Genomic DNA, 24,227 nt, shown 5'->3' with positions numbered 1-24,227 from the left:
TTAGAGATTTTAAATCTCACATATTTAGTAGGTAAGTAGAATTTTTAAAGTAGATGATGGGCAGATGCCATGATAAAGAGGATTGGTATAAACTCCTCCACTCTTCAGTGAGCAAATATGGCAGAAATGCATGAGAAAGAGAGAGATATCACTTTCTGCTGCTTGAAGAAGCTATTGTCTAGAAGATAATACTGAAGTTCAAATCAGCTGTTTGTTAACACTTGATCAGATATGTTCTTTCATCTGTAACAGAGTCCACACCAGAATAAAAGGAAAGGCCCTACTTGAAACATCTTGAGACTGCTTGATAGTCACAGACCAATAATGAGATGGCAAAGAATTTCATGTTACCACGGTCGTGATGAGAGAGCCCAGGTTTTCTGTCACTAACAGCAGCCTGTGCCCTAAGCCAGGAAAAGCAGAACCAAAAACAAGCTAGCTAGTGGCTGAAAACACAGGAAATAAAGCCTAGAGCAAAGCTTATTAGAGGAAACTAAGTGATGTCAGGGAAAGATGCTGAACTGTGGAACAGTCTACTGGAAGTAGGGGAAAAAAAAAAGATTTGCAGTCTAACCATTCTCAGAGTACATGAAAAATCCCTATACCATGGATAAAGGAGGCAATGTACTCTACTATATTCACACTCATGGGTAAACAAACTTATGTCCTAGAAACCATGGGTTTTACACTGAATTTTCTCTTCAGATAATATCTGTAGGAAACACTGCTGTCACTGGTGCTGTAGTTACCTTTTTGAGGTGCAAGGGGTTTGTTAACTCCACAAGCCTTGCTGATTGTAATCTGACAGCCTAGAGGAACAACGGATAAGAAAAACAAAGAGCTGCTTTGAGCAGCTCCTAGACTAGAAATGTATAAAACCATAAGGAGTAATTGCCTTATGTACATACTTTTTAGGATAGTGATATTTAGAATAATTAGAAGGCAGATGTTCTAAAATTCACTGTGAATCTCAATAGACCATGCTATCAAAGCTGACTACAAGTATATAAATGGATCAGAGTTGAGTAAATTAGATTTCTCCTCTAAATTAAATTAATTTTACTCAGCAAACCTTCTTTAATTATTACTTTGACTGAAAGAGCAGCAGCTACAAAAGTTACAAATAAAGTTTCATGGAATTTGTTAGGTTTAACACGTTTTCTTTTTCAAATTAATATTGCATTAATTATGGTTTTGAGAATGTATTCTATTACTACCTGTAAATTATTCCAGAACAATAAACACTATAGTATGTCCAAAAATACTATATATTCTTGCCATCAAAGTAATTACCTATTTTTGTTGAGATATTTTACTTTATTTAAAACTCATGAAGTGATAAAGGCAACTTTTACCTAATAAACCAACTACAAAGAAAAATCTATGGTTACCTTCTGAACCACTGAGCCAAAGCCTAGGGTGCTCCTCCACCTTGGCCCTTCTCTTTTCTTTTCATTTCTTTTGTATTTTGTTTGTTTATTTCTCCTTACAAAATGAACACCAAGAAATACTATATCAGAAAAGACGACTTGTGAAAAACCATCTAAAATGCACTGAGATATTTTCAGACAAATATTAGAATAGTATTAATGTTTTGTGAGTGTAAAAAAAAAAATACTGGAAGATTATTCAAATATTCTAGGGCTTACCTACACTAGTTATTTTGCTGAAATAATCTCTAATTACTCCAACATCAACTTTACCCTTATTAAAAGAAGAAAACCTACAGATGTAGAGAATTCAAGCATTTGTCCCTCATCTTCCTGCTCTGAAATGGCTCCTTTTTGCTTGAAGCAACAAAGGACTGACAAGACTACTATTGGTCCCATAGCAAGTATTGAGCAGATACTTGCTGTCCTGTCCGTCCACTTCTCTCTCAGTACATGATGAAACAACAGCAACCTTTGCCTATAAATGAGTATAATGCCATTCCTTACACACTCTGTTAGTACATTAGAAGTAACAGTGTAGTAAGCCACCAGCAGCAGGGTATTTGCTGATGCTTTCTAGGGCTTCATTATTCTTGCCAAAGCAAGTTCTAGTTTTGTTCTTTAAAATTCTCACAGAGAAGGGATCTAGTACAGCTAACTTCTTTCCCGTGCCCCTCGCCCCTGCCTTGTTTACACCCTGCCAAATTACTCTCTTTTTACTTATTTTCATTTTATTAAAGACGTATAAAAAACTCACTAATGACATTTTCTGTTTTGGAAAAAAAAAAGCCTCTTACATCACATCAACTATGTCTTTACTTGTTTTGGAATAAAACAGCTGAAGTCAAACAAAAGTTAACTTTTATGCCACCCATGCACTGAGAGCAGTGTAGCAAGAGGTTTTTGCTTAAGCAACATGGAAAGGGCTACATGCTCTAGGAGACAGAGTACATAAGCAACCAGGATCCTATTTTCATGCTTGTTCCTGACCTATTTTCAGCCTCTCTTGACTTGTTTTCCCTTCAGCAGTCTTGTTAGATAGGTTTTTGAACTTTTCAGTGCAAGGACCATCTGTGAGTGTGTTTTGGACAGCACAGGTTCAACAGGGCTGTGATCTAAGTATGGCTGTCAAAACACTGATGTAACACAAAATAAAGAGCCACCACTATGTTTGATTGCTTAGATGAGTCCAGTCTGTTCCTCCATCTGCATTCTTGCATATGGTCTCTCATACATGGTGCAGTTAATGAAGCTGCAGCACGCAATTTTCTAAGCACACCCCAGGAAGGAGTTGGTTACACACCACTCTGCAGAGGCAGAGAGTGCTGGAGCACAGTCCAGCCTGAGGTTCTGTTTGTTATTGTTAAGAGTCACAGACAGAGTCAGGAGTGTTGAGCTCACTCTGTGTTTCAATGTGGGAAACACTGGGCTATTTACAGCTAGCTTCAAGGTCCTGTTCTAATTTAGGGCTAAGGTCCAATTCCATAACAAAAGTCACCTACTGGAATTCAGTATCAAGAATCAAATACACTTCCACTCGAACACTGAGAAGATTGGTTTCCTCTAGGCAGCATGGTAAGAAAGTTTGAAACAACAGTTGCAAACAGGAATACTGAAGGAGCTTCCTGAGGCTTCCACTGTGAGCTAGCCTGCATCTAGAATTAGCAGCTTCAGGACCTACACAATATCTTTTTGCACCATAAAATTATTTCAGGGGTAAAATAGTACCATAAGCTGTTGAGCTTATCAAAACAGTAAAAAAAAAAACCTAAAAAGGCAAGAACAGAATTCACAAGGCCACAGCAATTTCCAGTTTATTCTATTTAACACATTAATGACTGTTTCAAGACAACCAAATAAAAAGTCAATTCAAAAGAAGGAAGCCTGCCTGGAAGAAATAAATAATAAAGAAATAGAAAGTATTGCTTCATATGCCTGTTACACTTTGGGTAATATTTGAATGTCATATTTAGGTACTATTAAAAGCTCTGCATACATCTTCAAACTTCACAAGTTTTGGATGTATAAATGCTCAGACTTTAAATTGCAAGTCCCTTTTATTCTTCTCTTCAACACATGTATGAAAAATGTGAAGATTAAAACATCAGAAATATTGAACAATGTTCTATAAATTCATTCAGCAAGGTAAGTCACCTTTTTGAAGGAGCTTCAGAAGGATTCATCTGCAAAAAAGAAAAAGCTTTGTGCTGGCCTTCCTTTCTTCAACTGTTCCTGTGAAATGCAGATGTATAGCTGTGCCTCAGAAACACACTTTGTATCTAAAAACTGGTATTGTGAAATCAATCACAAGTCCCTAACCCTTTCCTTTCACAGACTATGGACAGAAGTGCAAGCTTTGGATACTGATAACACTATCAGATATAACCATTCTTCTCTGCGCTTCTTGAATGCACATATATTTATTTGTGGGATATTGCTATTCAAATAAAAGTTTTAAGATAAAAATGAGAGAGAATTTGGACTCTTTAAATTTCCCATCATGTTGTTAGGATGTGTGGTAGCCACCGGAAACTCAGATTAGAGGAAGTTCTTTACTGTTTTTTTTAAGTAAAAAATGTTTGTTTTCTTACAGTGAAACACTACAGTAGTTCATAATAGTTATTTTACAACCAACCTAAGTAGAGGTGCAAGACAGATAGACATCCATCAGGGTCTGTATCAAGGTGCAGGAACATACTTAAAGGTAGAAAGTTCATGGAAGTGGTACAGGTTTTCAGTGGATGTTCCCATTCCGGCAAAAATCAGCTTCAACTAAGTGGTAGCGTAAGTGGTAGCGGCAGCACCTCAGCTCACCCGTAAAATTCATTGAGAACATTCCATGCTGGAATGATATGACTTGAGATGTGTTTTGGGTCAGCTTATGGAAGCAGTATCACTGCCATATATCTTCTACTATTTCCATGGAGTTGGAGGATGGCTAAAACAATTTTATTTCCGCATCGTATTCCCTTATATGTGCAACTTACTGTAGATGATGGGAAAGAGTTAGAGACTTGTAATTCACAACACTAGGTTTTAGACACAACATTTATTTCTGAAGCTCAGCTATACATCTACATTTCAAGACCGTGTCACTTTTCCATTTTTTCCATTCCTCCTGGTCAACTCATCTTTTTAATACCCACCATTCATTCTCTTTTGTTTAGCAAAACCATGAATGCATTGCATAGTATATACAAATTAGACACTCCTAAACAAAACCATATGACCAAAACCCCTTTATTTTTGTCAATCTGCCAATACTATTTAGTTATTAAACCCAAAGTGGAACCAAAAGAGACCACAATTAAGTAAAAATTTATTAGAAAAGTATTTGAAAAACATGAATACTTGAATGTTATGACGAGAATATTAAGCTCTTCAAAAATCAGGAGTCCTTGGTTCTTTTATACAGTATTTTACTGGAGGCATGCTAAATACCTTATGAAAAAGTGAATTTAAAAACAGCAGAAGGGGAAGAATAAATTGCTTTATTCCCAAGAATGCGTATTACCATAAACTCAGTCACTTGTTTTAGGAGATCTGTACAACTTCCTAGAGAGCAATTCCATTTGATGACTAGCATACCACACTATCAGGTAAACAAACCTTATAATTCTAGAACTATACTGTTCTACAGGTTAGGAAGAATCTTTCAATAAGGTAATTTAGCTAAACCAACTTTTATTCTGATCTTTTCCTTCTCTTTCCCACTTCACCATTTTTACCCCCACCAATAACTCATATATTGACCAAATAGTATAAAAACTATTAACTGCTACTGAGTTTTCTTGTCCCGCAATATAAAAACTGCAATTTTCCTTAAAAAAAATGACAAAAAACCCCCACAAAACCTCCACCAAACAAAAAAAGCTCAACCAACAGACCAACCAACCAAAAAACCCAACCAAAAACCACAAAACAAAAGTCACTGAAAAAGCTCACCCCAGCTGTTTCATGACAAATATTATCTTGTGGAATTACTAAAGAGTCAAGTGAAAGAAGGTGGAATAAATAGAAAAAAATATTTTTACTAAGGGACATCTAGTAAAACACAGGGGTCCCATGGAATCAGTTGGAATTCTGTTACCAAATTCAACAAGAGTACAGCTGGGTTTTGCCTGGGGGAGATGACAACATTACATTGCTTTTGAGATTATTAACCAAGTTGTGCAAGGTGCACGCAAGAGAGGAATTTTTACATTTGACAGAGGTGCAGCTAATTCCATATGTGTTTAATGCACAAAAACAGAATATATGCATGCATGTATTTCTTAAACATGTTCAAACTCTATTTTGCTTATCTGTGCAAGGTGTTACATTAGAACTGATGCACTTTAGTAAATAAAACACTCCCAAAATGTATTTCTAAAGGTATTTGCTAGAAATCATCAGACTGGATCAACTACCTGTGTTAAGAGATGGAATTAGCATCTTTCCTATTCATTGACAACATGACAACATAGCAATTATGCCTTCCAGGCTGTCTCCCAGTCCCCATATTCCCATCCAGCCTTGTATTGGCCTGCAATAACCAGTATCTCAGATCTCTTCCTTTGCTTTGGACACTACGTACACCAAAAACAAACAAAAAATCCCAAATGAAAACTGTACAAAACAAATCTGTACAAAATGTAAAACAAATTTATATTGCAGACTCTTTGGCTCCTTGACAAACATTATTGCTCCAAGTCTGTTCTGTCAATAGATCACCAACAACCTGTCATTTGGGGAGCTGAAATATTTCCATCACCACTGATCAAAAGCAAAGTAGTTCCTCCCTGGAAATTTTTAGAGGGAAGAGACTCTGAGGCAGAACAATCCATCAGCAATGTCAGCCTGAGGACTCCAGTGGGCAGAACACAGCTGTGAAGGAAAACCTGCTCCCCCTCACTGGCCACCTCCCCTCTGAGTAACTAGATACAGGAACTTCACACACAAAAAGGAAAATCAGGTCTTTGAATTGGTTTTGTTCAGCCAGCTTTCCAATGAAATGACACTAGCATGTCCAGGAGTCAGAGATGCCAGGTCGGAAAAATCCAAGATGTTCCAAAATCTTAAGAGTAGGTCAAGTTTATGTTGCACTTAACTGTCACTGTCAGGTATAGCATATTCCTCAAATACCAGTGTTGCACTTGCTCACAGAAAAAATAAAAAATTAAGTACATAAATTTTCTTCTGGAAATCAAACTAAATTACTTTACATATCTATGTAAAATTTTACCCACTCTAAGTTAATTTGAAGGCATTAAACATGATCAAAACCTGGAATTTTGGGTTTACCACACAAAACCAGATGTCTCCTCTGCTGAGTTCAAATACTGTTTTTCTATACACATGAAATAGAAGAAATATTTATTATTCACTACAAAAAAATTCACATCTCTTACTGACTGGAAAAAAAAAACCAACACAAAACAGCAAGACCTAGACATGCACTCTATCTCCAAGACTTAGAGACAGAAAAGTAAGAATTAATAAGCAGATTACTCTCGGCTACTTTTATATATAAGGTACTTATGGAGAAGGAACATGGAAGACAAGTAATCAAAACTCAACCTCAAGAAAAGCAAAGAAGAAATGTAAAGCTTACATTTTACACCATAGCTTTCCACTTTATTCACACACAGTACTTGCTGAACAGATCTATGCTACATAAGATACATGGAATATAAGGAAATGTTTGCTCCTTGCTGAAATGAGAAGTATTAGCCATCCTTTGGGTGCTCACTATGAGAGTCTGCATTGAGAATTAAGTGTACAGGATCCCAGTGGAAACACTCAGGGGCTAACAAGCTTCCATAGTTTGACCAGAATTGCACACTTTGGAATTTTTTTTATTGAAAAAAACTATGTAATGACACATATTAGGAAGGCCTACATACCTGAGAGTATTAAACAATTGCTTATCAGAATAGTGCATTATGCTTCACAAATATACCATGGCTTCATGACACCAAAGATTTTTTGGTATCACAAGTCTGCTTTTAATGCCAGTTCTTAAAATGTGTGATTCTAAATTTACCCTTTGATTAGACTTGCATGTTTCTAATTAAGCTCAACCTGTCCATTCTTCTTTGAAGAGATTAAAGTCAGAGTCCCCCAAGACTCCTGAGGCTCTGTGCAATAATTTACTTGTTCTTGGTAAAGGCAATAGAAGTCAGAAGTGAAAAATAAGTGCAATAAGCTGCCAAGCTTGTCAGAAACACTTTCAACCAAAAATACATGCTACTGAATTTATAAAATCTGTAAGGGACTATCATATTTATTATGGCAGAAAAAGAGGAATTGGTGTTGTCTATCTCCTACGCATTCAACTGTAGGATGATGTAAGTAATCAGTAAAACAAAAGTACGTGTAGTAGCTAATCCTCAAGGTCTGTGGCAGATTACAACCCCTTTTTTATTTTTCCCAGAATGGGCCAAACTTTATCATCTGAAAATCACACAGGCATAGCTGAGAAGGATCTGGAATTAACCTGGTGAGCTGTAAGCAGGACAGGACTTCCAAACCTTTTACTCAAAATCCTTCTATTAGGAAGGTTAACATAGTTGTATGTCAGAAGTAAAGAAAACAGAAGCCACCAGTCTTCTGTTGCTTTAATTGCAATGAAAATGTTGAGAACGCATTCTATATTTTTGACACTTATAAAGAAGAAATGTGTAGCAGGAGCTCTCTGACCACAGAGAGAAACACAACTTTCCTAGCCATCATTCTGGGAAAAGGCTGTGTGAAGATCAGAGAAAAGAATGAGAAACAATTCTTATCTTAACTTGCTGCACCTGGTATTGTGAACATGTGGAAGGTGTTATGGAGATTTGCTTACCAAAGGGTAGTTTCTTAATTAGCCAACGGTGATAGTGTTTTAATTAAAGGACCAATCAAGTACACCTGTAGCAAACTAAGATATAAAAGAGCAATGGGTTTCTTAATAATAATATAACATAATAAAGAGATTAATCAGCCTTCTGTAATACATGGAGTCTATTACCCAGCTGGGGGCCCCTGCAACGATAGAGATGCACTACCACACTTCCAAGTTTTGCCCTTTGTACCATCAGATGACATACATCAGCATTGCAGTGGAAATCCACATATATAATCACATTATTCTTTTAACTCAGGTTTCAAAACCATTTGCAGCAAGAATTCTACAACTCATCAATTACTGTCAACCTCCTTCATTAAAACACAAACTTTTTAAAATACCCAGAACTTTTTTGTTCTATTCATTGCATTTCTAAGCACACTAGGTCACAGAAGGTTAGGCACTGTACTGAAGGTTCAGGTTACCATCATGTGGTGATCAAGAATACAGGCATTTCATCAGAAGTACTCAGAAAGTATCAAATATGACTAATCATTTTGTTAATTTTTTTCAAAATGCTCACAAACTAACCTAGATGTTGATTTGTAAGAATTCACTAGATGTACCACTCTGAATTTAGTACCTACACTTGTTAGCAGCACCAACTCCAACTTCCCATGAGACTTCGATTTCTCCATCACACAGAATCTCACCTACTAGGGTATCACACCAAGTACAAATTAGATCATGCCATTAAGCACGTTCTAAAGTTGTCTTGAAGCTTGGTTGGCATAAGAAATGTGAGAAAGTGATGGTGTAAATAATGTCTCCAAGTACCTGCTTATTTAAAGAACTAACTACAAATTCTGGTGCACAAGACAACAACAAGGCTTGTCCAGGCAAGATTTACATGTTTAGTCCTGAGGCATTTTCATTGCTGAAAACCTTTAAGTTGTTGTTTCCTTAGATAATCAGTCATCCTCCGACCTAGCCCTCTGCCTTCTCACTCTGCTAATGCCATGATATTTTTCACACAAAATAAAAGAGCAAGAAAAAGCTTTTGCCTTCCTGTATGCCAAAGAGGTAAAGCAACAGTCAGCCTCTTGTCAAGAAGAACAAATTTTTTTGAATATGCAAATTTGACTGGGACAACAACAACCCGCTTTCGAAGAAACCTGATTACTCCCCAACCAACATGCCAGGATTTGATTCATTTATGCCATCTTCAGAAAAGTTACACTCTTTGCTCACATAAATCTAAAACCACATATACATTTAAGAAACAAAAAACCAAAACAACAACAAAAACCAAAAAACACCAGAAACAAACAAACAAAAAGTTATAGCCATCTATAGATCAGCTAGCATATCAGAGGCATACAAATTCATGAATTCCAGCATTTAGGTGGAAAACTGTAAAGAAAAACTAAAAAGTTCACATGTTCTGTTTATAACATCCAGTGTATGTTTTCTTGCCTTTCAGATACACAGCTTCAAAAATAGTAGAACTCTCTTGGGAAGCAGGAATTAAAATACCTTGAAACTCATTGTCTGGAGCCTTAAGCTACCTCTCAGACCATCCTTGCCAGTCACCCTTCCAAACCACTTGCTGGTTCTGATGGAAAGCACATACTTTTACAGGATGAAGGTTACAACCTATAGTCATCCTAGTGGAGCTAAAAGGTACAGCAATTTTCTACCAGCAGACTGAAAGTTATTTCTAATTATTTTACCAAGGATTTTAGTAATTTGAATGAAACTATCTAATATAAATCTGATATAACTGAATGTGTAAGCGTTAAGTCTTATTCAGTGGGTTTAAATCAAGAATCCCATCAGAATATATATTTACACTACCTGTTTATTTCTTTTGGCTCTCTTCAAAAATTCAGCCTTAAAGGGATATCTTGGCTACTTAATTGAATAACAACTGACAGTATTGGAACAGGAGAATGTACCCATGGCTGAAAAAAGAAGATGTTTATGTTACATTAAGCAGGCAAATTTAAGTTACACTGTCAGTAAAAGTAATTATCTTGACCAAAAGGAAGTTGCTCTACTGTGAAGATTTTTGGGAGACGAAGAATTCAATTGTATATTTGGCAAGGAAAAAAGAGTGGAAGACAAAAACATCGAAAACATAGGAGGGGAAAATGCAAAAATCCTCCCTTACAGAATGTTTTATGTAAAGCCCCTTTGAATACCAGATGTACTTGATTTTGGATGCTACAAGTCAAACTGGACATATTTGTGGCTTCTTAAAATTAAAGTAGAATTAAAACAAGTGGAAAATAATAGTTCATTATATAGTAGAATTATTACAATTAACACAGTTAACAAAACCAAAATGTAACATCAAACATGGCTTTTTTATATATGACTTTTATTAAGTTAACACCATTTTGGCAGCTCTGAGAAGTTCATTAGAAACCTGGGGGTTTCTTGGGGGAGTTTAGGTTGGGTGGTTTGTTTTTTTGTTTTTTTTCCAGAGGCTTTAATAAAATAGGCAGCAACCAAAAGGACAACACAATACATTTTGTTCCACGCTTTATATGTCTTGAAGTTATTGCTTATTATTATAATAGAATTTTGTAAAGTAGAATGGGCAGATTAAGAGCCAGTGGGATGCACTAGAAGTTACCAAGCCAAGAGCAATTTAAAAAAATATTAAATGCTTGCTCTCATAGATAATGAAATGTTCCTCTGTTTCTTAGTTCTAGACTAAACCGGCAGTTTATATAGGAAAAAAATCTATTAACATGGCAACTGGTTTACATAGAAACAAACAGCATATTTCCTTTTCAATACTATTGAATTTAAATTTTGTCCAGCATAATGCCAGACAATCTGGTCAGGCAATCTGCTTTTACAACCCATTCACTACACAAAGTTAGCACATCCCTAGGGGATAGAAGAAATTGTTTCAGTGTGTCATGGTGCATTCAGATTTCTTTTCAGGTGAGCCTAACAACCAAGAAGCCGTCTAGCCAAAGGGTTGTGTGGCTCTGCAGTGTGTGAGCAGAAGACTACTTAGCTGTCCTGCATGGAGACTTCCTATTCAAAAATACTTTTCCCAACAATACTTTACCCTCGTTACAAAGGCCAAAAATGAAATGTTTTTCCTGGTATATCTTCTGTCATGACAAAAGCAATCTCTTCTTTAAGAGCAAATGCAGTTTAATCCTATTTGAGAGTCATTCTATTACTTAAGAAAATAATTTTCCATATTCAAAACTGCTGCTTCTATTTAGGTAGGTTGTTTATTTGTATATTATCAATAATTCTACTACTAAACTTAATATTGTGCAGGTAAATAAGCATCCAAAATTCATCCTCTAATAGGATCTTACTGGGAACTTCAAAGAGAAAAAACAATCACTTTCATTTTTGTCAAACCTCAGCTGTAACTTCAAATATCAAACTCTTCCTGACTTACAAGCACAATCAATGAGCATCAAAACCACAGGTCCTTATTTAAGTGAAGAGTACTGTAATAATGCATTTTCCTTATCTTGCTGATACTCCTGAAAACAGCTGCTTCTAGGATAGAAACATATGCTTGAAATCCTAACAAAGATTTGCTGGGATTTCCACCAGTGATCTGCTCTAAAAATCATATCACATTGAACCATGAAATAGAAAATGTACCTGAAATTTAGTGCAAAATTTAACACTCATGAGTTCCGCTGATTCTGTTATCTGCTCCATTTACGTGCCAATCCACACCCCTACCTAAAAAGGCTTTTCTTAAAATGCCTAAAATAAACTACTCCAGCACTTCTTTCGTAGCATAAGTTGATTTTACACGTGGCTTGAGCAACAAATACTCAACACCAAACCATAGTCATTAAATTGCTACCATCCATCAGCAAAGGTAAATTATACAAATCAGAATTATGCAAAAAAAATTTTTTTTAGTTGCTACTATTTCTATTTTGGGCAACTGTCTGTTAGAGTTCATTATATGAAGATGATATTATCTTGATATTGCCATCAAAAAAACTCCACAGCAAAAGTCAGATGCTTGTGTCACTGATGAGCTATTTATTGCTTTTAACATCTATTAAGGCACCTGACAAAGAGAACTCGAGAATTGTTGCTGGAGTCCTCTCCCAAAAGCATCTTTCTTACTATCCACAAAAAGTGATGCAACTGGCATTTGGAAATAAATGCTTAGCTTTCTACTAGCAGCTTTGTGGGGGTATTTCCCTCGGTAGGTATCCATAGCACAGCCCGCTACTCCTTTTTTTTTTCCCCAAGCCTCTCTTATATAACAGACTGCAAAAACCATCTCTGAACAACGTGATCAAGATGTGATCTCCTCTTTTGCAACTACAACATTCAACATAATCACATACAACCCAGTCCTGAGCTATTAATCAACTTCTTACTAATGATGGTGATCGATCGCAAGTTCTCTGCAGTTTTGCAGTCAAGGCTCCCAAAGGATCATGTCATTCACAGACTGAAAGGAGACAGCTTCACCAACTCAGCTCAGAAATTAGTCTTACAAGGGTATTTGATCATCGTATAATGTTTTGCTTAAATATCACAGTCATTCCAGGTGGTTTGGGTATAGTGTTGGGGCTCTTCCCCAGATAACCTGTGTAAAGGCAGCAAAAGCCCTAAAACCACTCGAGTCTCAGAGACCCACAAGTAGGGTATACAGCAGCTTTCTCTGGAGACCTGCCCTTAACCCCTTCGTGCCACATCATTTATACACTGCCAACTAACTAGGCTGTCTGAAAAAGATAAACCCAGCCTACATGAGTTACATAATCAGTTTATTTTTTAAGACAGGATGAATACATCCTGAAGTACAGAATGATTAAAGATTTTTTTCTCCTCTCTTGATTTTGCAAGAGACACAACAGACTTACATAAACTCCATATAATTCTGGGTTGTCCTCCCTCAGTCTTGAGGTACGTAAGTCTTGACGTACCCTATGGAAAGGTTTGCTACAAAGCACAGCTCAGGCTGACTCACTGTTTTCACTTTACATATAGGCTACCTATAAAGACTTGGAAAATAAACCCGCAATATGAAGTTTTTACTTTACCTTGTTCTTGCCAATAAAAAGGCATACATGTTTTAGGGGGCACAGATACCAGTTACTACAGCCACTAAAGTTAAGAGCTGGGTGTTCAATAAAGGAGCCTATTCATTTCTAAATATTTCTTCCAAGTTTTGGATTTTTCTTTTCTGTAAAGCACAGGGTTAACTGTGACACCCTGAATCCAAACAAAGCACCCCCTAACAAAGTATAAGAAAATGTAAGAGCACAAGATACTGTATTACACTCTTCCGTGTATTCGTCCTTCCAGTCCCTCCAGGGGAAATTTAACATGGTTTCTAAAATTATCCCTCTAACGGGTTTTTTTCATTTTTCTCCAAGATCCCTGGCCAGATGAATTTGTATATTACATGTACTGCCTGTGCCGCTGCACCTCCTTCCTCTGTGGTGACTTGATTCAGCTGAAGCTACAATTTGACCGATCGATGCAAGCACATTACACACCAGAATAAGAGTAAGGTAAGGGTAAAGGAAAGAAAAGCATCTCTTCTTTCAGCCATTAAATATAGATCAACGAAACATCACAGCGCACATCGCGGCTCCCCTCCCCACCCCCTCCGCCCGCTCCTCGAGCGCAGGATTTCGCAGACGGTGGCTTCAAAGGAAGAGCACACACCCCACACACCCCTCCGCACACACACACACACACAGACGCACACACAGACACACAGAAACATGCAGCACAGACACACAGAAACACGCAGCAGCAGTCGCTCGGAACCGCCCCAGGGCGCGGGCTCCGCGCAGGGCCGGGCGCTGCCCCCGCCCGCGGGTCCCCGGGCCCCTTCATCTTCTTTCTCCTCTTCTTCCTCCTCCTTCTCCCTAGCCCATGACTTCACCGCCGTAACGAGCACATTAGTACAGGGCGTCGGGAGACACTGTGCCGAGGATGCCCTACATAAGCAACCACTAACGTAGCAAGAAAGGGAGGAAAGCGATGGAGGGGGGAGGCCCGGGAGAAAGAGCCATGAGGAAATAACGCACTTAGTTACCTTTCGGCTGAGGGCATAAACACTGCTCCTTGCCGCCCAACCCAGCCCGGCAGCCTCGCCGAGGGGAGCAGCGCAGGACCCCGCACCAAGAAGAAATATCACGCAGGCGGGAAGGGTGTGTGGGGGGGAGGGGGACGGACCTGGCACCATTACGCTGCCTGTCGTACTCACCGATCGGCGCCGATTCAGCCTGCTTGCTCCCAAACATATACCAAAACCCAAGAGCAAATCCTCAGTCCGCTAAGCGAGAATGAAGCGGGGGAGCGGGGTGGGGGGGGGGGCGAGCGACGACTCCGGGCTTCACCGCAAGGTCCTGACCTTGCCCAGCTGCAGCATCTTCGGCTTGCCCCCCCCCAGGGCGTGCGTGTGCGCCCGTGTGTCCCCGTGTCCGTGCGAGCGCGCCGATCCGGCTCCGAGGGGCTCGGCCGCAGGACAGCTGCCCGCTGGCTGCCGGGGCGAGGAGGGCTCGGCATCCACCGCCCCGCTGCTGGGGCGAGGCGCGGGGCCGCTGCGGCGGCGGCGGCTGGGGCAGGCTGCGCGGCGGCGCCGTAGCGCAGCGCGCCGGGCGGGCGCACCGGCCGCGGGATGTGGCCGAAGGAGACACAGCCGCCGCCGCAGCATCTGCCGCCGCCGCGCTCCCGCCCGCCCTGCCTCCCTCCCTCCCGCCTGCCTCCGCCCCTCCCTGCCCGTCCCCTCCCCAGCAGGAGCGCGCCCGCCGCGGCCGAGCAGCCGGCGCTGGGGGGGACAGAGGGGGGCGGGCGGCCCCGCTACCGATGGGGCGCTGCCGCCTGTGCCGGGCGGGGCTGACGTAGGGCCGGGCCGGGTCCCCCAGCCTCGCCGCAGAGGGGCGCGTCCCCGTGTTCCCTTAGACCCCCGCGGCCGGGGGGCTCTCTAATTTACTGGGGAAGGGGAGGCAGGGAGGAAGGCGCAGGTGTGGGAACGCACCCTGGGGCGGGGGTGGTCGGTGGGGGAGCAGCCCCTCGGCACGGACCGCGGCTCCTGCTGTCATGGGTTGGGAACTTGAGGTCGGCTAGACAAAACCGTGACAGTAACAGGGAAGCCAGAGCTCGTGTCTACCTCGGGTCTCTCTTCCCATGCTTGAAAAACCTAGGTGGAAATCCTACCGTGTTTTCAGAAGTATTCTTGCGAGCAAATAGGGTAAGGAATATGGAAGTCGTGTTTTGCTCCTTAACCCTTCGTTGAGAAACTTGTGTGGAATGCAATTGTAGCACTCACCTGAAAGTTGCCACTCCACGGCTCCTTTCAACTCGCCGCTCGGAGTTTTGGTACCTGAACAAAACCACCCAATTTTTTGGGGTTGTTGCCCGGGGTAACCTCTGCTAATTCACGCTCGCAGCGGGCTGAGCATCAGCGCGGCACTGGGGACAGCCACAGGCTCGGCCGAGGCGCCCGGCCGGCGCCGATAGACGATCCATGTGTTGCCCAAAACCGCGGACCCAGCACCTGCCCCGCAGGGAGGGACCCCCGTCTCCCCGGGCGCCAGGGGTGGCCAGGCGAGCCACGGCGCTCCCATCCATCCTCCCCGCGCCCCTCCAGCCCCGCACCGCGCGGATAAGGCATGCCGGGCCCCGCAGCCGTACCTGCGGCCAGGCTGAGCCCAGGCGGCAGCGGTGCGGGCCGACCGCCGCCACCGGGCTGCACGGCGACTCGCTGCTGCCACCTCTCGCTTGGCCTTCTCGCAGCTTCCTCAAACTCGGCTGCGAGCAGATTCATCGGGCTGAAGATCCTACTTCTAACCGACGGATGGTTGCGGTGGCTACCCCTCCCTTAATGTCGCGGGAAGGCCGGAGGCTACTTCTTCCCAGTGCCAGAATGCCTTGTTTTAGGCCGGAGGTCACTTTTTGGGGGGAGCAAGGGGGGTTTATTTCCCTATTTAATGGACCATATAGATGACTAGTATGTGTCCTTTCCCGGGGTTAGGTGAAGGTGGCCCATTCACCTGTGACAAAATCAGTAAGTTACAGCTCAGGGTGATTCAGCCTGGCAGCACCCCTCAATGCCAATCCAGATTTTGCCCAACTACTAGGACTTGTAAAAAGAGCACCTCTAGGCTCAAGCCTAGAGTAAGCCCAAAGCCTCATTGTCAGGTTCTGGTCTGGCATGTCTTGATGCCTACTGAGTTGCAACTATAGAGGGGAGCTTGCTGGTGGCAGAACACTGAGGCCAATCCAGTCTTGACTCGAGTCAAGAAGCGACCAACTAGCCCGTTGTCTGAACGTTTGGTTGGACCAAATATTTTTATTGTCTAACATGTGCAAAACCCTGGGTTTGTGATTCCCAGCCTGAGACAGACATGTAACTCTGAACTGAAAGTAGTGGATCACTCAGTAGTTTCCTGGAGTCACTGTCTTACAGTTAAACTTCAAGATGTACTTGATAATAAAATTACTGGGTGCCACAGTATCATATATATGCCATAGTATCACGTGATCCACCTTCTGCAGCCCAGCCTTTTTTTCAGAGCTGAAAGGTCTTTCTGCCAATAAAGGTAAAGGAGATCAGACGACTAGAAGTAGGCTGTGTCCTCCTTCCATTCCCCCTCAAATATTCCCATGTAATAGGGACGTTTCGTGGCTCTGGAGACTGTACACATCTGACCTAATTGTAGGATAAGCAGTGTGGGCTAGTGAAGAGTGAACCTAAGACATCTCATTCTCCCCATGCTGCAAAGGTTACCCAGCTGGCTATACTGATCTGAGTAGTTAGTATGGAAGATGTTAGCCTGGAAGTTAAATATAGTAACAAGAAAGATATATAATAATGTAGACCCTCCGCAGGGAAAGTGCAGCCTGGAGGCATAAGGGTTTTGGAAGATTCTGGGAGGTGTCTAAAATCTATTTTCCTCTCACAAAGTTTCCTCCTTTCACATCACAGTTTTGCACGAGAGGGATTTCATCTCAAGATGCTGCAAGATTCAAAAAGCTTCTCCTGTTCCTGTCACTTTGCTTCTTGATTCTCCCTGATGAATCACATTTTCTATGTTACCTGATACCACATGAAGTCAGAGACAGGGCCAGGACCAAGCCCTGCTTATGGATATGGAGAAACGTAACAAAGGAATTAAATCAGAGTTTCCATATGACTTTTTACTGCTGTCGCTGCTGTCACAGAGGAAGAGTAAGGCAGATCAGTGAGGGTTTAGAATGTGGAAAACAGTGATATCAACTTCTGGTAGAGCTTGCATTCCACACAACTTCTGGAAGAGGTCTGCCAACTTCATTCCTGGTGACTAAACCTCTTCTTCTGACAAGCCAAAAGCATACGTAGGTGGAAGCTGTTCACTTTTTTTGGTCAGTCCCAGAATTCTTGGATATAGACAGTCTGTTTTCTCAGGCTTCTCAGGTCTTTACGCAGAAGTGGTGTATCTATCCTGATCTTTGGTTAACTGCCCTCTAGGGTTTGTTCAAGTTGGAGGTTTTTATTTTTTCCTTGACAAAGATGAAAAAAGAAAAGGAAATTATCATATCAAGGCAGATATTTTCTAGCATGGGACCAGTAAAAGCATCTTAGCCATTTATATTTGCCTGTTAGATTTGCAAGGGTACTTGAGCCTCCAATTTCTATTTGGTCAAAGTAACAGCAAGTAAAAATTTTAGAAAACAGGGGGAAAAAAAAGAAGTAATACCATGAATAGAGTTAAATGCAGTAATAGAATTTTCAGATAATTAGTCCTCCAAATGACTGTGTTATGAAAAACAATGTCGGTAACAAATTTTTTTAAGTTTAGGTTCAGGGGTTCCCTCTTGGAATAACTTGTTACCAGTGATAATTTTCCCATCCTGCTAACTAAAAAGATACAGTTTTCTCTGTGAAAAATTTCATCATGAGATAAAGGATGAAGCTAGCAGTGGAGGAACCCAAGGAAAAGTCCATTAGTCAACAGTTGAGTCAACAGCCAGGATGAGTCATCTAAAATATGGGATACCTAGATACTAGTTGTGTCTGCATGTTCTGTCTCAAATCATATTTAGTTTTTGTTTGATCCTTCTTGGAATGGAGTTTGGAAGCTTGAATTTTTAGACAGGAAGGAAAACATTTATTTTCTGTTTTGACTTTCTTTAAGATTATGTTTAAATTTAAATGTATACTTCATATGAAGATTGTTGAGAGCCTCTGTCATGTCCAGGTCCAAGCAACATTTTTTTTAACACTGAAGTCAATGGGAAATTTCCACAATAAAAATGTAACTGAAATGAAACTAACTATATATAATAGTTTCATGTTTCAGACAATTTTTAGCAAATCTAGAAAAAAATTTGGAAAACTTGGTTTTGCCCTTTTTAATAAACTGAAAAATCATTCAAACATGAATAGTTTTTAAGTTTAGAGCAGTATTTCAAAGAAATTCTTGCAATTACTGTCTTATCCCTTTCTAAGAATTATTTCAAGGTAAAATTATTGAAAGACATTGACAACATCCACCAAAATACATTTCAGATAGGAAAGAACATGTTTCTTGGGTCATGCAGTATGATGTCTTCATGAAACTAAGCTGGCAATGAATTCAAATAATTGGTCCAAATTTCTTCTTTTTTATTTGACCTTGATATTATTTTTAAAAAGTCAAATCATCCTTGAATTATAGTAATACTATATGCGTTTTCCATTTCTTCTAAATTTTTGCACAACATTGTATAACAACAAAGTACCCATAAATCCTGGGGTGAGGATTATTTTTTATGCCACAATGATGAGATGACAAGAGGAGGTCTGCATGATTTTATTCTCAAAAGCTTGCATTCTGATCTCATGAAAATGTTTTTAAACAGAAGTCTCCTGAAGAAATATAAGGTATTTTCAATTCTGAGGCACAGCTGGCTTTGTCTCATTCTGATTATGAGTAAATTATTGTTGAAGTGCTAAGCTTGACTGGCAATAGGAAGATACAATTGAATTTGTAGTACCTGCAGATTTTGTAAATGAATCTGTATTTGCATTGGGAGAGTTGGTTTTTATGTAATGAAGACAACTCACATCCCTAGGACCTGACTCAGATTTTCTTATTCCCAGCTTTATCCATTGATGACCAAATAGGCAATAATGAACAAAATCTCTCTGAAACAGCTGTATTGAAATATTTTTTGGACCTATCTTACTTTAAAAAAATCATTGTAAAAATTATTGTTTAGTGAATAGCTGCCATTGGTTTCCTAAACAATTTGGCATTTTGAGCATGTCAGATTTTCACAAGAAATTATACAAAAGGTTAAAAATTCAATTGAATTCAATGGTGTCTGTCAGTCACGATCAACCAGACCTCCTATTCAAGGTATAGGAAGGGAACTACATTTTTAACAATAAAACTTCATTTTTTTGTTCCTGATTACGGAGCTAGTTGGAGCTCCTTCCTGGAGTTAACTTCACAGAAAAATATGGTGAAAATATTAAGAGGATAACAGACAATGTAGGTGCTTTTTCCTATAATTTAAAGAAATCTGATTTAAAGAGGGCTGGGGTTTTCAGTTTGTGTGGTTTTTGTTGATTTTTGGTATATTGTTATTTGTAAGATCAAAGGTCAGAAGTTGAAATGAAAATTAGCATAGTGTAAAAACTGTTCTTTTAGCATACAGTAAAAAAAAGTTTACTGTTATAAATTCATATACCCTGTACATGAATAGGTTATACAAAGAGCTGATTGTTCTGAAATAATTTGTAAACATTAACCCCATGAAAGAAAGTAATTTCATTTTGTCTTCATGTTACCCAGTATAACTAGCAGTACAATGCCAACTCAGCTGCAAATTGTAATCTATAGATTGGATATCTTTGAATGTTCAAAACAAGTTTATCTCTATTATTGTCAACTGAAATGACAAGCCATTCTCAGGATACATCCTTTGATACATTTCCAGCTATAAAAGCATTTAGGATTAAGGTATAACACTTACAAAACTATACTGTACTTTTGAATTCTTTTTTCTCTTTTCTGTATTTGTATATTGAATAAGTCCATCTCAACAAAAAGACCATCCTGCAAAAAGTCAAGCAGAAATCTTGACACAGATTCAGAAAATGATGCTGTTTGAATAAAAGTTAGTGAAACCTTGTTACAATGATTATCCTTTTATTTAGCCCTTTTATGTATGGGTTTCACTTTGTATCTTTCCACAGTGTAAAAGACTATCAGAATTCAAGGAACCAGTAGATTGATTATCTAGTTAGACCTCATATTGCATAAGACTGAGATATTACCTACCCTGAAGTCAAAATTAATGACTTGACAATATGAAATTATGGAATGCTGGGTCATTTTTCAATCTGGGCTATATTATAGTTAGTAAGTATCAGGAAAGATGAAGCTAGTTTTTCTTCACTGTTATAGTCCATGAACATCATGCTCCGAAAGTGACACACATTTACCTTTTCCAACCAGTGTGATTTTAATTTTCTGGAGAGCCTTGGTGTGTTTTTCCAGTGCTCAGAAGAGCTTCTTGTCTGACACTTTTTCAGAACCTTAGTCTAAATTTAATTTGATAGTTTCACTAACAAGTCTTATGAAAACCCACACCTCTGAGGCTCCATGGGTATACAGCCATTAGCAAGGACAACTTACAAGAATTGTCTTCCTGTGAGGCATGCACATGAGTGTTTCAGTGTACAGGAAGACACCTGGTAATATTCCCCATACGTGAAGTTTCTTGGGTATGCCACTGGTGCATTCACATTGTTTGCTCCACCCACCAGTGGCACCAAGGCTGAAGTCACGGTGGGGGCTGTCTGGAGAGCACCGATGCCAGTGTGGACACAGGGCCCTCCAGCATATCCCGTACATTTTGAGGCCCAAAATACTTCATTTCATTTCGTTACTCAGCTGAACTGTTCTGACTTCATAGCTGTGAAGCACATTGCTTTACACTTTGACCTGATAATTTTCTGTCAGGCCTCAGTTCACCTCAAAATAGGTTTGACTGTGTTAGATCATCTGGTTCATGCCTGCTACCCAGATTTACCACTTTTTTCTACAGGCTATCTTGCATAATTGCCTATTTCTGGTCCTATACATGGTTTGTAAAGAGCTGTGTTTGTCATCAGCCTGTAGAGTTTTCAGCAGCAAGCTTACTTCTACAAACTAAGTTGTTTAGAAAAAATAAATTTCAGCAACGAAGGAGGACCAGTTGCTGCAGTGTAAATGGCCATTCATAAAAGGGTTGAAAGTCTGACTGTGCAATGGATGAGTACAATACTGAATTTTTCCCATGAAAGTTTACAAGATCATGGTTTTCTATCTGGGAAACTAGATATTTACAATGATGTTTTAAAAATGGAAATAGTAAAAAAATCTGTGACACAACATTTAAACAATTATAAATTTTTCAGCTTGGTACCATTCTTAAAGTCTGTTGCTGTCTCGTGTTCTTTGTGATAGTTTTCAGCACATCTTTTAAGTGCATCAAGAAAATATGTGGGCAGGATGTTTTTTTTCTCATTTCCTGTTCTACTCCTGCTCTTTCAATTTCAGGGTAAAAGATTTTGAAGGAAAACTTGAGTTTCTTACCCTATGCTTTTTCAGCAGAAAAATGAACTGCTTATTTTCATGTAATCCTGTTATGTAAATCTCTGTATTACTGCACACCTGACCTCCCTTGTGGTATTTTTAACTTAGGGAAAACACAAAGATATGTTTTATCAGCACCACCTGCTAAAATTAGAATGGAAAAGATAACTGTGTTTAGTATTTTCTTACCTTTTATGAAAGAAGAAATAAATGAAAGTAATAAGCTGTAAAGCAGCACCAAATTCAAAGAGAGAAATAGGATGTTTTATGATCCTAATGTAAAAATTTTATCATCACTAATGTTATTTATCAATTACTTATTTAAATGCATTTATATAAATTTTTGTAGTCAGTCATTTTTGCTAAATTTTGAAATTTCCACAACTTCTACTGAGGCTATACATTATGAAAACAACTGTAGCTGTTCAAAAGTAACATAGTCAGTCCCAGCAGAAGTCCTTTTGGAAAGACACTGAAAGTATAGTGTGACAGCTCTGATGAGCTTAACAGCAAGAATCCATTTAAAGGGGTAAAGCCTTTTAACTGAGTTACAAAAATCTTTGACATTTCCCCTGTCAACTCTGTCCCTAAAGTAAATTATTTTTGTTGCATACAGAGTTCACACGGTAAGTCTTCTCTTTTTTCGCTCTGGGATATCAGTTTGGAAATCTGTATTAGATTCAGTGACCCTTGGTTATATTTATGTTATTTGTGATGCCTGTGAGATTTTTCAGCTGCTGTAAAGCAGCTGAGAGTGGTACTGTGGTTTTGGAAGTTTGAACATATTCTGTAGAAAAATACAAAAATATATATCTTTGGATTCTTTTTTCCTGTTGTTTATTCTAATGAGTGATTGGCAATCTAGTTGCCAATTTAACCTAAGACTGCATCAAGAATTTGTGTGACACACAGTAGGCTTTGATCTTCATACACTTTGCATGAATTTTATGGCTAGACTGTACTTGCACTTTGTTGAGGTAGCTGTTTCTTGTAAAACATGATTAAACCACAAAACAAAATGTAAGAGATGTCAATATGCTGTTATTTCAGTAGTACATAGTGGCTAACCTCCCAAACTTTTCAAAAGCTGCAGCTTTTTTTACATACACAGAGCTCATAAAAAGAAGAATCCTAGAATCACAGAATGTTAATGAGTGGAAGGTACCTTAAAGATCATCTAGTCTCAACCCCTCTGCCATTCACCTCCCAACAGACCAGGTTGCTCAAGGCCTAATCCAGCCTGGCCTTGAACACTTCCAGGTATGATGCATCCAAATTTCTCTGGTCAGCCTCCTCCAGTATCTCACCACCCTCACTGTAAAGAATTTCTTCCTAACACCTAGTCTAAATTTTCCCTTTCATTTTGTAATCATTACTCCTTGCCTCTTCATAGAATGCACAAAGGGCTAATAATGGCAAGCATTAATTTCAACAATTTGTGAATTTTTATCCTTCACTTAGGTTTCATGTGTAGAAGGCAGTGTATTACACTGAAGAAAAATACTTTTATCTGTAAAGGATATTTCATTAGTGGTTATTTAGAGACTTGCTCTTCAGATATAATATTACATTAGTCTATTATGAAAAATGTGATCTGGAATCTTTACAGATCTAATAACAATCTCAATATGGTCACAGTCATAGGGATAGCAGACAATTTGTGTGTTTTTATATATATATATATAAAAATATATATATGTATGTATGTATATATGTATATGAGGTGTTCATTAAAACAGAGGGCTGAGGGTCAGGATAGTCTGTTACAGATCCTCACTGAGATGAGATATGTCTGTAGCTTCCATAAAAAGGATTTCTACTGTTTCACTTATTGAATGCATGTATCAAACTTGTTAGATTAGACTGAGGTTTTTGGATAAGGAGCAACATATAAGCATGATAGAAAAACTCCCCCAATATAAGCAGTGTACTCCAGATGGGCAAGTATAAAGAGCCATCACAAAATGAACACCTGTGACAGGCAGATGTGCCCTGACTGTGACTGTTTCACAGGCTTCTCCTCTCCCACTGGTTTGTCAGGGGGGCTCAGTTTTCCCCCTTATGAGTAACTGGCAAATAAATATGATGTCACTGGAAGAGGAAAAGTTGCCCACCAGATGCTGCATATTAATAGATTTTTTTTTATGAAGAATGGCACAAACTAGGTACTCCTGACCATTTTAGTAAAAGTCCTGCCTGCTCTTTCAGCTCAGAGAAGCAGTGGGTGTTCATCATCCTTCCAGGGCAAGAGGGAAGGTTATTCCTCTTATATATTAAAGGTGCCTCCTTTGCCCTTAATGTGACAATGTTCGCAGGGGTCCCAGGATGAGGGAAGAGACGAGAAAGTTGACTCCATTTTCAGAAGGCTTGATTTATTATTTTATGATGTATATTATATTAAAAACT

At 39.4% G+C, this 24,227-nt stretch overlaps 1 protein-coding gene across 2 annotated transcripts in view; it reads right to left on the bottom strand.

The window, feature by feature from the left end:
- The window catches only part of CTNND2 (catenin delta 2), a 638,318-nt gene extending 623,706 nt beyond the window's left edge, over positions 1–14,612 (bottom strand). The window contains exon 1 of one of the 2 annotated variants that reach the window (XM_059854664.1): positions 14,477–14,612. In XM_059854664.1, coding sequence (XP_059710647.1) covers positions 14,477–14,513 — 37 coding nt within the window. In that variant the 5' untranslated portion in view covers positions 14,514–14,612. The remainder of the gene's footprint in view (positions 1–14,476) is intronic. The other variant, XM_059854675.1, reaches the window with a different exon arrangement.
- Positions 14,613–24,227: the final 9,615 nt, after the last annotated feature.

Source organism: Haemorhous mexicanus, chromosome 1, assembly GCF_027477595.1.
Source record: "Haemorhous mexicanus isolate bHaeMex1 chromosome 1, bHaeMex1.pri, whole genome shotgun sequence".
Lineage (NCBI taxonomy): Eukaryota > Metazoa > Chordata > Aves > Passeriformes > Fringillidae > Haemorhous > Haemorhous mexicanus.
This window is presented reverse-complemented; position numbering and strand designations above follow the sequence as displayed.